The 13,480-nt window shown below is 44.7% G+C and overlaps 1 protein-coding gene across 1 annotated transcript in view; it reads left to right on the top strand.

Annotated features, from left to right (window-relative positions):
* Positions 1 to 340: 340 nt before the first annotated feature.
* Positions 341 to 13,480, top strand: part of NFRKB (nuclear factor related to kappaB binding protein) — a 33,352-nt gene continuing 20,212 nt past the window's right edge. Inside the window, exons 1-11 of the mRNA XM_056860285.1 lie at positions 341 to 490; positions 1,280 to 1,481; positions 2,831 to 2,958; positions 5,033 to 5,207; positions 5,995 to 6,096; positions 7,593 to 7,666; positions 8,368 to 8,452; positions 9,785 to 9,965; positions 10,748 to 10,856; positions 11,823 to 11,949; positions 13,373 to 13,438. Of these exons, the coding sequence (XP_056716263.1) occupies positions 356 to 490; positions 1,280 to 1,481; positions 2,831 to 2,958; positions 5,033 to 5,207; positions 5,995 to 6,096; positions 7,593 to 7,666; positions 8,368 to 8,452; positions 9,785 to 9,965; positions 10,748 to 10,856; positions 11,823 to 11,949; positions 13,373 to 13,438 (1,384 nt within the window). The 5' untranslated portion in view covers positions 341 to 355. The remainder of the gene's footprint in view (positions 491 to 1,279; positions 1,482 to 2,830; positions 2,959 to 5,032; positions 5,208 to 5,994; positions 6,097 to 7,592; positions 7,667 to 8,367; positions 8,453 to 9,784; positions 9,966 to 10,747; positions 10,857 to 11,822; positions 11,950 to 13,372; positions 13,439 to 13,480) is intronic.

Below are 13,480 nucleotides of genomic sequence, written 5' to 3'. Positions count from 1 at the left end.
TAGTGTTTTGAGCTAGCTGTGATGGTTAAGCATTACCTCCTGTTGACTAAGTAGTTCCAGATGATATTTTGTGTCTGCTCTCTATGTTTCTAATCCAGTGGGGGTGAGAGAGAGAGATAATATTTTAAAATGCAAAATGTTAAACTAGGCTATGTTTCCCCAACACAGTAACCTCCCCCAACCCACCCAAAGACTATGTCAACCTGAAATTCAAGGACTCTTCAAATTATGTGAGACTGAAATAAACATCAATAAGTATGTCTTCGCAAGCAATGAATCTACTTCAGATGGAATTGTGAAGCTGCCTTATTTTGTTACAGTAAATTTGTTCAAGGGTTTCATGACTCGGTGAAAAATGGATTCTCTGGATCACATGCTCACTGACCCATTAGAGTTGGGGCCATCTGTAGAAGGCAATGGCACCCAAATCATGGAGGATTGTATGCTGGGATCCATAAGAGTCAGCCTGCCGGAAGACCTCCTGGAAGATGTAAGTAGAAAAAAAGTGAAGAGAACAGAAACAGTAGGAGATGTGAGTTGAAACGAATCACATCACCACTTGGCAAAAGTATTTTATCAGTTGACTTGGGGCATCTTTCCCCTCTTGTACTGAACTCACAACATTCTAAAATGTAGTCAAATCGTCTTCTAGTTTTGTGAAGTGATTGTCATAATAAGAATGGCTAATGTTGGATCAGACCAGGTGTCCATTTACTCCAGCTCTCTGTTGCAAACAGTGACCACTTGGGACCACTTGGTCATCTCTGGAGAAACGCAACTGACTTGTGATACTCACAGGCCGAGCTGAATGGAGATAACCATCCTTTGTTACTTGTGCATTGCATTTGATACTCGGTTCCGCTGCCTCTGAACTTGCTGCTTAGTGTGAAACCTCCCATTTTTTCAGAGCAACAGTTCATAATCAAAGAGAACTAAGTATAATAGATTTTGCATCATATAGCAATAAATTTGTTTCTAAAGCCTGTTTGGAAGTTTCCCAGATAATTTCAGTGGTAGTTAACTGAACACATTGTAATTTATACAGCTGTCGCAACCACTTAACGCATTTGAAATCCGCTAACGTGCCTGTACCAACACTAAGCCACTATTCAAGTCAGTTTATGTGCCTCTAGCATGTGAATTTTTTCATATCTATTTTTTCCACTATACTGGGGCTTTTAATATACTATCCTAATATCGCATTTGTCACCAGTAGAATATATTCATTACATTTTCAGGGATTCCTCTTTATTATTTAATTCCTCTTTCTCTCTTGTAGCCTGAGATCTTTTTTGAAGTTGTCAGTTTTTCAACGTGGCAGGAAGTGCTGGTGGATTCACAGCGAGAACACTTGAAAAAATTTCTGCCCCACTTCCCTGAAAACAACGCCGAGTACCAGAACAACCTTATTCTGTCTCTGTTCAGTGGAGAGAACTTCCGCTTTGGAAATCCCCTGCATATTGCCCAGAAGCTCTTTCGAGGTCAGTGGCAGCTGCCTTTGTAGTGGGAATTATAATGCTGCTGGCACATGCTTTTGATTCATTCTGGAACAGTTTTATAAGTCTTTATTATTTGTTTTAAACTTGTAAGCAGCCCTGGGAATCTGTTGATGGAGGGGTGAGAGATAGGCTGACTGTACGTACCATTTTGAACGGGACAGTCCCATTTTTATCATATTTCCCGGCCATCCCGTCTTTGTAATTAAAATGTCAATTTAGTCCCGTTTTGCACCTCATTACACTTCCAACGTTTGTTTCCTTCAGTTCTGACATTTCTTATGCTGCATGCAGGCACCGCTGGGTAAATTCTCATAGAAAAAGCGCTCTGATTGGGTAACACTAATATTACATAACCCCTGTCCCATTTTTGCCATCCCAGTGTCTCGTTTTCGTCTCAAGGAAATATGGTCAGCCTAGTGAGAGACATTTCTTAAATCTGGTTTAAAATACTACTTTATTTTTTAATTTATTTACGTTGTTTACAGTCCGCCTTTCTTACTTGGACTGAAGGCAGATTACGCAGAATGAGTTAATACAAAACAATCGACAGGAAAGGACATTCACTAAACAGGGCAATAGGAATTAAGGTTGTGGAACCAACCAGAAGTCTAGAAACAGAACTGAAGCAAAGCATAAGTATTAACAGGGTATATTAAAGGATGCGAAAATTATATAGTAGGATCCTAGTTTCAGCAAGCTGAACACAGTAGTATAGATCACAGTCCCAGTGTGGTGTAGTGGTTAGGAGCAGTAGACTCTAATCTGGTGAACCAGGTTTGATTCCCCACTCCTCCACATGAGCTGCGGCGCTAATCTGGTGAACCGGGCTGGTTTCCCAACTCCTACACATGAAGCCAGCTGGGTGACCTTGGGCTAGTCACAGTTCTCTTAGAGCTCTCTCAGCCCCACCTACCTCACAGGGTGTCTGTTGTGGGGAGGGGAAGGGAAGGCAGTTGTAAGAATATAGATTTTGTAGATAAATAATATTGCATATATCCATTCATAAATCAGGTTCTTTAAAATGTGCCCATTATCTTTGCGGTGCAATGTTCTGTCTCCTGTGCTCATGATTCCATTGGCAGCCTAGTGCCGAGTGTTTGTTATTCTCAGTAATCTGACACTGTTGTCATCTGTCATAGCATGAAGTTACTTGCACAGTTGAAGAAAAATGTTTCTAACGCTTCCCTTCTCTTGAGAACAGATTGGCATTAGTTTTTTTTTTTTTAATTGGCTTCTCTATCCATTGAGGGGAATATTCTCACTCGCAGTTCAGGGTCATGCAGCAAGGCCCAAAAAGAGTGGAGAGAGATGGGTTGTTCTTCTCGTTGCAGACGGGCACTTCAATCCGGAAGTGGTGAAATATCGACAGCTTTGCTTCAAGTCCCAGTACAAGCGCTACCTGACTTCCCAGCAACAGTACTTCTACCGCTTGTTGAAGCAAATCCTTGCCTCCCGAAATGTAAGTATTTAAAGAGACTGCTGTTGCGTAAATGCCGTATATATTACCAACACTGGAAAAATCTCAAGTGTACGGTAACTCCACTGCTGGAAAAGAGGCGATACAAAGAACTTGGAAATTAGTTTTGACCACTTCATCGGCCATCAGTGGGACTTGTTTCTGACCTTAACCATTTATTTATTTTATTTGTTCTATCCCGCCCTCACACCCCAGCCAAGGCCAGGCTCAGGGCAGGTAACAATAGAATTTTTTTTATATATATATATATATATATATATATATAAAAAAAAAAAAAAACATAAAAATACATTGTGTGTGGGTTAAGTGTCAAGTCGCTTCTGACTGTTGGCGACCTTATGAATCAGTGTCCTCCAAAACATCCTATCCTTAACAGCCTTGCTCAGGTCTTGCAAATTGAGGGCTGTGGCTTCCTTTATAGAGTCGATCCATCTCTTGTTGTGTCTTCCTCTTTTCCTGCTGCCTTCAACTTTTCCTAGCATGATTGTTTTTTCCAGTGACTCTTGTCTTCTCATAATGTGGCCAAATTACAACAGCCTCAGATTAGTCATTTTAGCTTGTAGGGTCAGTTCAGGCTTGATTTGATCTATAACCCACTGATTTGTTTTTTGGCAGTCCATGGGATCCGTAACACTCTCCTCCAACACCGCATTTCAACGGAATCTACTTTCTTCCTATCAAAATACATTACATTACAATCCTAAAAATACCAATAAGTTAATAAATATATCAAATACAACATACAACAAAATGGTGCTCATTCAGAGAATATCAGATACTGAAGACTGATGGAGCAGACGGCGTTCCCCCACATAATCCTTTTCCAAAAAGTAAGGGGATTGGTAGGGAGGCCAGCCCAGATGACAAACTGCGGCTGCCCTCAGTTGTAGGCCCGGTGGAACAACTCCGTCTTGCAGGCCCTGTGGAACTCTTTAAGGTCCCGCTGGGCCCTGATGTTTCTAGGAAGGGAATTCCACCAGGCTGGGGCCGGGTTTCAGAAAGCCCTGGCCCTTATTGTGGACAGGTGCACACTCCTTGGGCAGGGGACCACCAAAAGGTTGCTATCCATAGAGCACAGTGCTCTTTGGAGGGGTGTGCCAGGAGAGGTGGTCCCAAAGGTACAAAGGCCCCAGACCATGTAAGGCTTTAAAGGTCAAAACCAGCACCTTGAATCTGAACCGATACTCCAGCTGGAGCCAGTGTAGTTGACGGAAATAAAGCTGCCTTATCGAGAGCCACATCACTGATCCATCTTGGCCAGTGTGGTCTACTCTGGCAGCAGCTCTCCGGGGGGTCTGAACTGGAGGTGCCAGGCTGAACTTGGGACTTCTGGATGCCGGCTGCGCATTCCGCAAACGACCTCTTGCCCTGACCTAGTGCAACAAAGCAAGATGCTTTAGAATTGGAGGGGACTGTCAAAGGCAGACTTTGGCTTGACTTTTCCTGTTCAAAGGTGGGCATAAGAAGAACCCTGCTGGATCAGGCCAATGGTTCTAGTCCAGTGTCCTGTTCCACACAGCAGCCAAACCAGTTGCCCAGGGGGGCAACAAGCAGGGTTTAGAGGCCAAGGCCTTCCCGATGCTGCCTCCTAGTACTAGTATATTCAGAGGTTTTCTACTTCTGTACATGTTAGTTCCCTTGACTCACCAAGGCTATTAGCTGCAGATAGACCTAACCTCCATGAATCTGTCTAATCCCCTCTTAAATCTGCATATGCTTGTGGCTGTCACAGCTTCGGCTGGCAGCGAATTCCACATTTTAATTATTTGCTAAGTAAGGAAGTATTTTGTTTTTTATGTACTGAACGTATTGCCCATCAACTTCATTGGGTGCCCCCAAGTTCTAGTATTATTGGACCGGGGGTGGGGGGGATATGGGAGCAATGCGCAAAATTAAAAAACACACAGGGAATGTTGAAGCATTTGTCAAGTTTAATACATGGGTCATGTTATGTCCTAAAACCTTGATTCTCATCCTTGGTAATTATAAATATGGTGGCTTTCTTTTGCAAAGTCATGAAATTTGGCGTGTTGCTACACGTTTGTGTCTATTGCAGCACCTGTTAGAACTGGCTAGGAAGGGTGGTCCCGACCTAATCCTGAAGAGAAGACACTCGGCCGCTGCCTGTGCTGCAGAGGCCCGGGACAGGCGGACTCATCAGCGATACTTGAAAATCCTCCGGGAGGTGAAAGAGGAATGTGGAGACACAGCTTTGTCCTCTGATGAAGAAGGTAAACGAAAACAGCCAGGTGTAGACTGTATTGGAAAGTCATTGTGAATGCAGTGTTGGCTAAAATTGTCCTCCGGCTGGGAACCTCAAAGTGGAAATTGGTGGCATCCACAAGCCATCTAAAAGTTTTGTTGTGTGTGTGCTGTCAAGTCACAGCTGACTTACGGCAACCCCGTAGGGTTTTCGAGCCAAGAGACGTTCAGAGGTGGGTTGCCATCGCCTGTCTCCACACCACGACCCTGGTATTCCTTAGAGGTCGCCCACCCAAATACTAACCAGGGCCGACCCTACTTAGCTTTTGAGATCTGAGCCTGGGCCTCTTGCTGAATGAGTCAGAAACGTAGTTAGAAAATAGTCAGGACTACCAGTCCTTGAGTTCTGCCTGTATTTTTATGCCCGAGAGCCAGCATGGTGTAATGGTTAAGAGCGGTGGACTCTAATCTGGAGAACCGGGTTGATTTCCCCACTCCTACACATGAAGTCTGCTGGGTGACCTTGGGCTAGTCACAGTTCTCTCTGAACTCTCGTGGGGAGAGGAAGGGAAGGAGATTGTAAGCCGGTTTAATTCTTCCTTAAGTGGTAGAGAAAGTCGGCATATAAAAACCAACTGTTCTCCTCCTCCACCCCCACATTTACCCAGATCAATTAGTTGAAAATGTAAAAGTTCCCAAGTGCTTTAAATGTATAGGAGTGCGTGCTGTCTAGGAAAATCTTGTGTTCTGGTTTGTTGATTCTTCTCTGCTATTATGGAACCCCTATGACTTTACAGTTGCCGTTCCGCATTTCAGATCTAAGCTCCTGGATTCCAACTTCTCCAGCACATTGTCCAAGTCCCGCTGTTTCTCTCAGAGTGATCCCCACTTTATCAACCCAAGACATGAAAACAGCAGGTAAGATTCAGAATGGCTGGAAAGAAGTACCGATTTCTGGTCCACAATGAAAACTTTGCACAGTCAACAGCGTGAGGTATTTTTTTTAGCTCTGAGCTTTTTTTGATGTAGGATTTCTGGAGCTATTCCTTCCAGTATCTTTAAAGCTGCTAAAAGAAAATTTGCCCCGCTCCGATCTTGATGAATATAATTTCCTTCAACCTGCGGTCTCTATCTTTTTTTCTTTGAAGCTGTCCAGAGGATAATACAGAATACACACTGACCTGTTATACTATAAAAGTCAAGATTCATTCTGTTGCAAACATTTATACCATTGCCAGTAAGTAAAGGTAAAGGTTAAGAGCCCAATGGCACAGAGTAGTAAGCTGCATTACTGCAGTCAAAGCTCTGCTCACAACCTGAGTTCAGTCCCAACGGAAGTCTGTTTTAGGTAGCCAGCTCAAGGTTAACTCAGCCTTCCATCCTTCTGTGGTTGGTAAAATAAGTATCCAACTTGCTGGAGGTAAAGTGTAGACGGGGAAGGCAATGGCAAACCACCCCATAAAAATATAGTTTGCCTAGTAAACATTATGTGACGTCACCCCATGGGTCAGTAATGACCTGGTGCTTGCACAGGGGACTACGTTTAGCTTTCACTAGTAAGTAACACTTATTGTCAGAACCAGTGTAGTCAAGAGCCAGCATGATCTAGAGGTTAGAGTTTCGGATTAGGGTCTGGGACGCCTGGGTTCAAGTACCCCCTGTGCTATGAAGCTTGCTATAGGACCTTGAGGCGGGCATACCCTGTTGGCCAGCCTGCCTCTTAGAGTTTCTGGGATCGTAAAAGGGGGAATGGCTTATGCTGCCTGAGCTCCTTGGAGAAAAAGCAGGACAAAATGTACTAGAAAGACGTTGGCACACTATGCAAAATTACCCACAGGGTAGGCTTGGTCACTGGCTGGATGTCATGGTGGTGGAAAGTGCCATCAAGTCACAGCTGACTCATGGTGACGCAGTAGGGCTTTCGAGGCAAGAGACGTTCGGAAGTGGTTTGCTATTGCCTGCCTCTGCATAGCAACCCTGGACTTGCTTGGTGGTCTCCCATTCATGTCCTAACCAGGGCTGATCCTGCTTAGCTCATGAGATGGGATGAGATCAGGCTAGCCTGTGGCTATCCAGGTCAGGGCGGTAATAGCAACCGGCTCATGGCCATCCCCTAGGGTTTTCAAAGCAAGAGATGAACAGAGGTGGTTTGCCATTACCTGCCCCTGTGTTGAGACCCTGGACTTCCTTGGTGGTCTTGGTGGTCCAAGTACTAACCAGGACCAACCTTGCTGAGCTTCTGAGATCTGACGAGATCGGGCTAGTCTGGGCCAGCCAGGTCAGGCAGGGCTTCACATTAACTATGAAACCTTAAGTTTGTTGTAGGTGGAGGTATCCTAGTTCATTGTGTGTTGTGATGTGTTTGCAGTGAACTTTCAATAGGATTGAAGCCCTCCCCCCCTTCTTTCCCCCAGATAAACTGGAATTTGGTGAGAACGATCTGAAGATGATGCTGAAGAAGCACCATGAGAAGCGCAAGCGCCAACCTGTAAGTTAAGTAGGAGTCTGCTTTTTCCTCCATGCTTTCATTGGCTCCCTACAGTAGCAAAGTGAAACAGGGCCAACAACCTCACCAGATCAATGGAGAGGAGCAGGCTTTCATCCTTGAGAGCCCAGTGGGCCCAAGAGAACACAGTACTGTTACCTGCACGACCTTGGCAGCAGCTGTAAGCCTGTTTCACACTCCAGATTTTTAGGTAGAATATGGAAGTGAAGGGAACTACCTAGCTCTGATTCTAGACTCCAGAGGATTATACCTGCTGGTAGAAGACAACGATAGAGGTAGACAAATGAATTTCCGGGGAAGTGGGGAGGTTACCAAAGTTTTGGTGCCACAATTGAGAAGGCCTTATCTCGAGTTGTCGCCCATCTAGTCTGAGATGGTGGGGCACCCGAAGCAGGGCCTTCGAAGATGTCCAGAGTGGACAGCTAGCTTCATGTGAGGATATAAAGGGCTTCAAAGCCCAAGGTATATCAAGGTCAATACCAGCACCTTGATTGGGTCTGGAAGCAAATTGAGAGCCGGTATAGGTGGCAAAAGACTGGAGTGATATGTTCCCTACTCCTGTCAACATTCTGGCCACAGCGTACCAACTGTAGCTTCCATACAGCCCTCAAGGGCAGCCCCATGTAGAGTGCATTGTAGTAATCTAAATATTCTGATGGTGTGCCTCTGTCTCCTTTATATAGAACCACCCGGATTTAATGTCAGGGGACTTGACGCTGAATGACATCATGATGCGTGTGAATGCTGGCAAGAAGGGGTCTTTGGCAGGTGGGTGATTCAGGTGCAGCGCTCCTGTAAGACAGAACCTTTGCTCTTTGCTGCAGCTGCTTTTCATAGCTGTCACACTAAGGAGCTGAAACCATTCACAGATAGAAACATGGAACTGTTTACAGTGGCAAGCAAGAGTGTTTATAAACAGGCCATAGTAGCATCATGTTTTCCATACGGGAAAGCATCCATTTAACAAACAAAATGTCTTTATTTGGGGCTGTGTTGTTTGAGAAAGTGTGGTTTTAAAACATGCATTTTTTTTCTTGGTTTGAAATGGAAATTTGCAAATCCTTTGCAAAGTTCCCTGGAAATGAGAACATCTGTTCTCAGATGTCTCTACTCAAATGCAAAGAACAACAGGTCAACTCAGGCTTATATGATTTCTTGGCTTGTTATGATGGTCTGCCATTTGAGACCTGGTGGGAAACAGTAGAAATACTAAACGCTTCTGCACTTAATTGACATTCACATTATAAATATATTGACTATGATTCCAAAAGGTATATGCTTTGTAAACGTGGGCTAGTTGAGCTTGAAGTATGTGTCTAACTGTGGGAAAGCGCTGTATGGTGTGTTGCTTTTTAAGTGGGGTCTCACCCTGCTGTCATTTCACAGAATGTACAAAACCGAAATGTTCAGGGGGCATTTCTATAAAGGGATCGGACCTGTAGTGTAGTCGGTTGCAATATTCACTTTATGCATCACCTTCCTTTTATTGCATTGTCTTCTGTCTTTGTAACCCACTTTCTGCGTTATGGAATATCGTATACTGACAGCTTTTTCTTTTATATTATTGTTGTTTGAACTGTTTTCCGATTCTGTAACCCTCATCCATTATTGGAGGTCCTTGCTGTCCGATTGAACTGGGTTTTTTGTACTTAAAAAAATGTAATCCACCTTGTGTCTCAGTGAAAGGTGGGTTATAATCGAGGTAAAATTGCATAAACATGACAAAAACAACAACAACCCTGTGGTGCATGTGCAATCCTTTGCAAGCACATGAAGGTGCTCACTGGATCCCACCAGCTGTGTGTGAAGTTGCAATCCTTTGAACTCTTACTTAAGCCTGTTCCCCGCTAGTGTTGGTGGGACTTCCTTCAGAGTAAACATGCATAGGGCCAAGCTGCAGTTTTGATCCATTTGTTTGTGATCATTTCCATGCTGTGTCTGGGATTGAATCAGTTGTATTAGTAAGTTGCTGCCACTCATACATTTGTATACTCTGATAACAGCAAGAATCTGCTACTTTCCCTGTTGTAGCTAATAAGGGATATCCTGGTAACATGTCACATCTGACTTAGAAATCCTTCCTCTCTTTTTCACCTGAAGCCTTGTTTGACCTCGCTGTACTCAAAAAGAAGGTGAGGGAAAAGGAAGAAAGAAAGAAAAAGAAGCTGAAAGTGATTAAATCGGAAGTAGAAGATTTGTCTGAGTCCTTGGGCAACCCTGAAGGGATTCCACCCATGTCTCAGGATCCATCTCCTCTGCCACTTTCATCTGTCAAAGAAGAGTAAGTTAGTTCCTATAGAGACTGTCGGTATGATTCACTAACCACATATATAGCTACTTAAAATAATAATAATTGTGTGCTGTCAAGTCGCAACTGACTCACAGCAACACCAGGAGCATGGGGTTTTCAAGGCAAGAGAGGAGTAGAGGTAGTTTGCCATTGCCTGCCTCTGCTTAGCAACCCTAGTCTTCCTTGGTGGTCTCCCATCCAAGTACTAACCATGGCTGACCCTGCTTTCTGCCTAAACCAGAATGGTCTGCTTCTTGCCACATTCCCCCAAGCAGAAATGAGTGTTTGGGAAACTGGGATTGCAAATTCAAGCATCAGAACAAATCAGATGCAGACCCTACTTTGAAATCCTGGTATTCTTAAACTGTGGTCTATACCGGCTGAAGTTGCTCCCTCAGCACCCTTGTATGGACACATGAAGCTGCCTTATACTGAATCATACCACTGGTCCATCACAGTCAGCATTGTCTACTCAGACTGGTAGCAGCTTTCCAGGGTCTCAGGCAGAAGTCTTTCACATCACCTATTGGCAAATGCTTTAACTGGAGATTCTGGGGATTGAACCTGGGACCTTCTGCATGCCAAGCAGATGCTCTGCCACTGAGCCACGGCCTCTCCCCTTGGATCTACAGTATGGAGATAAGCTGGTGTTATAAGATTACTGCAACACTATATGTGCACAGATAGAAAATTATATTACTCAGTTAATCATCATCAATTTTAGAATGTGGGTTGTCTAGATGGCTCTTAAAAAAATCTCCCTTTCTTCAAAGGCCTCTTGAAGACATCAAGCCTTGCCTTGGAGTAAATGAAATCTCCTCTAGTTTCTTCTCTCTGCTTTTGGAGATTCTGCTCCTCGAAGGACCTGCTACTCTCTCAGTGGTAAGAGCATACACTTTCCCCCCCACCCGTAATTAGACAGCGCTCTGCTTGCAGGTTTTACATCTTTTTTAAAAATTCAATTTATTGTACTGTGTTTTCATTTGGAAGTGCTTTAGAATACGCTTATTGCTACCCATCAACCAGATAGGCGATCCTACTGGATGCTCCAGTTGGAAAAATGTACCATTGTGGGGCATGATGCATTTGCCTAGTTCTTAAACTGCTCATTGATTCTTGGGGAAAGTGGCTCTGAGCTTCCCCTTATATTTCAGACTGGGAATAAGGGCAACCCCTGGCACACATGCCAAACTGCTGCACGCCAGACCCCTTTGCCCAGCATGCAAGGCCGGATCTCCTTCCAGGTGATTGAGGCGAACCCCTGGGGGCTAGCCCTGCCAGTGGGGCTGGCGGCATGGGCATGGTTTGCATGTGTCATCCTCCCTCCCCTCCCTGGGTGGCAGCTAGCCAGGCATGAAGTGAGCCCCTGCAAAGCTGGAGAGCCACCGTGGTGTAGTGGTTAAGATCGGTGGTTTGGAGCAGCGGACTCCGATCTGGAGAACCAGGTTTGATTCCCCACTCTTCCACGTGAAGCCAGCTGGGTGACCTTGGGCTAGTCACAGCTCTTTTAGAGCTCTCTCAGCCCCACCTACCTCACAGGGTGTCTGTTATGGGGAGGGGAAGGGAAGGTGATTGTAAGCCGGTTTGATTCTCTCTTAAGTGGTTGAAAAAGTCGGTATATAAAAACCAACACTGCTTCTTCTTCTTTGTGTCTGATCACGGACAGTCCTCCGCTCTCCCACTGGTTTTGTTGACTGGCAAGCCAACTTCTTTACAACTAGATGAGCCCTCTCCACAAACACACACCGTTCGGGGAATAAAAGCTGCATGCCTCCGTTTCACACCATTAAGAGCTTGCCCAAGTGATTGTCCTCCTCTTTTGTTAAATTGTCCTCTTCTTTTGCTCAGCTTGAGGATAAAGTCATGGACTGGCAGTCTTCCCCCGCCAGCACGCTAAACAGCTGGTTCTCCTTTGCCCCCAACTGGTCCGAACTCGTCTTGCCGGTCTTGCAGTATCTCACGGGCGAGAGCAGAGGTAAGCCCTGCAGTCGAAACAAAAGCATGACTGTCGGAGCTGGCGGACGTTTTCAGCCCTGCTGCCATCATCAGGCTGGACTTGCTTTCTTGGACTTTTCCCAAGAGTGGAAATAGGTTGCCTCTCCGAAGTGGGCCCTGGACAGGTGGTCATTGGAAGCTGGAGGGGGAGAGATTGAAAACAGATAAAAGGAAATATTTCTTCACACAACGCATAGTTAAATTGTGGAACTCCCTGCCCCAGGATGTGGTGATGGCTGCCAACTTGGAAGGCTTGAAGAGGGAAGTGGACATGTTCATGAAGGAGGGGGTTATTCATGGCTACTAGTTAAAATGAATACTAGTCATGATGCATAGTTATTCTCTCCAGGATCAAAGGAGCATGCCTATTCTATGAGGTGCTTTAGAACACAGGCAGGATAATGCTGCTGCAGTCGTCTTGTTTGCGGGCTTTCTAGAGGCACCTGGTTGGCCACTGTGAACAGACTGCTGGACTTGATGGACCTTGGTCTGATCCAGCATGGCCTTTCTTATGTTCTTAAGACTCCCTGCCCCAGGATGTGGTGATGGCGGCCAGCTGGCTATAAGAGGGGAGTGGATATGTTCGTGGAGGATAGGGGTATCCATGGCTACTAGCCCAAATGGATACTAGTCATGATTCATACCTATTCTCTCCAAGATCAGAGGAGCATGCCTATTATATTAGGTTCTGTGGAACACGGGCAGGATAATGCTGCTGCAGTCGTCTTGTTTGTGGACTTCCCAGAGGCACTTGGTTGGCCATTGTGTTGACAGACTGCTGGACTTGATGGGCCTTGGTGTGATCCAGCATGGCTTTTCCTATGTTCTTATAAGTCGTTTGAGACTCATACGGTCATGAGTCCTGTAGGGGACTTTGGGAGCAAGCCTAAGCAGGTCTTCTCTGAAGTAAATCCAATTTTACTCAATGGGGCCTACTCCTAGGATAGTGTTCACCGAATGTAGTCTAGAGTATCCTCTCCTGAATCAATTCAGTTAAGACAAAAGGCCACCTTCCTATTGAATCTGCTTCTGTTTCCAGCAGACCCAGATTCAAACCTTTTCACCTTGAAAGTTAACATATTCAATAATCCAGCAACTCTGTTTGCAACACTGGTATTTAATTGGGCCCCTATAAGTATCGCTTTAGACATGAGCTGTATGGTAACTTGCTGTTGGATTTTAGCCTGATTTTATAACCTGAAATTACAGAAGCAAGTTTAGGTATTACTTTTAAAAGAATAAAATAAGTGTTTATATAAACAGCATTTTGAGTTTATTTCCATCACAAGAAAGGAACAGGCAAAATGAACAGCTAATATCAACAGAAGTAAAATGGTGGGCTGACTTGCTTCATAACAATAAGCAGAAATAAGGTATTTAACAACGTTTGCTTTCTGTTGCAGATACTCCTTCCAGTTTTTCTCCATTTGTTGAATTCAAAGAGAAGACCCAGCAGTGGAAACTAATAGGTAATGTAACTTGCCTTGCTTCTCTGCTTCTGTTAGTAAACT

This window comes from Euleptes europaea, chromosome 14, assembly GCF_029931775.1.
Source record: "Euleptes europaea isolate rEulEur1 chromosome 14, rEulEur1.hap1, whole genome shotgun sequence".
Lineage (NCBI taxonomy): Eukaryota > Metazoa > Chordata > Lepidosauria > Squamata > Sphaerodactylidae > Euleptes > Euleptes europaea.
The sequence above is the reverse complement of the archived record's forward strand: the minus strand, read 5'-3'. Positions and strand labels throughout refer to the sequence as shown.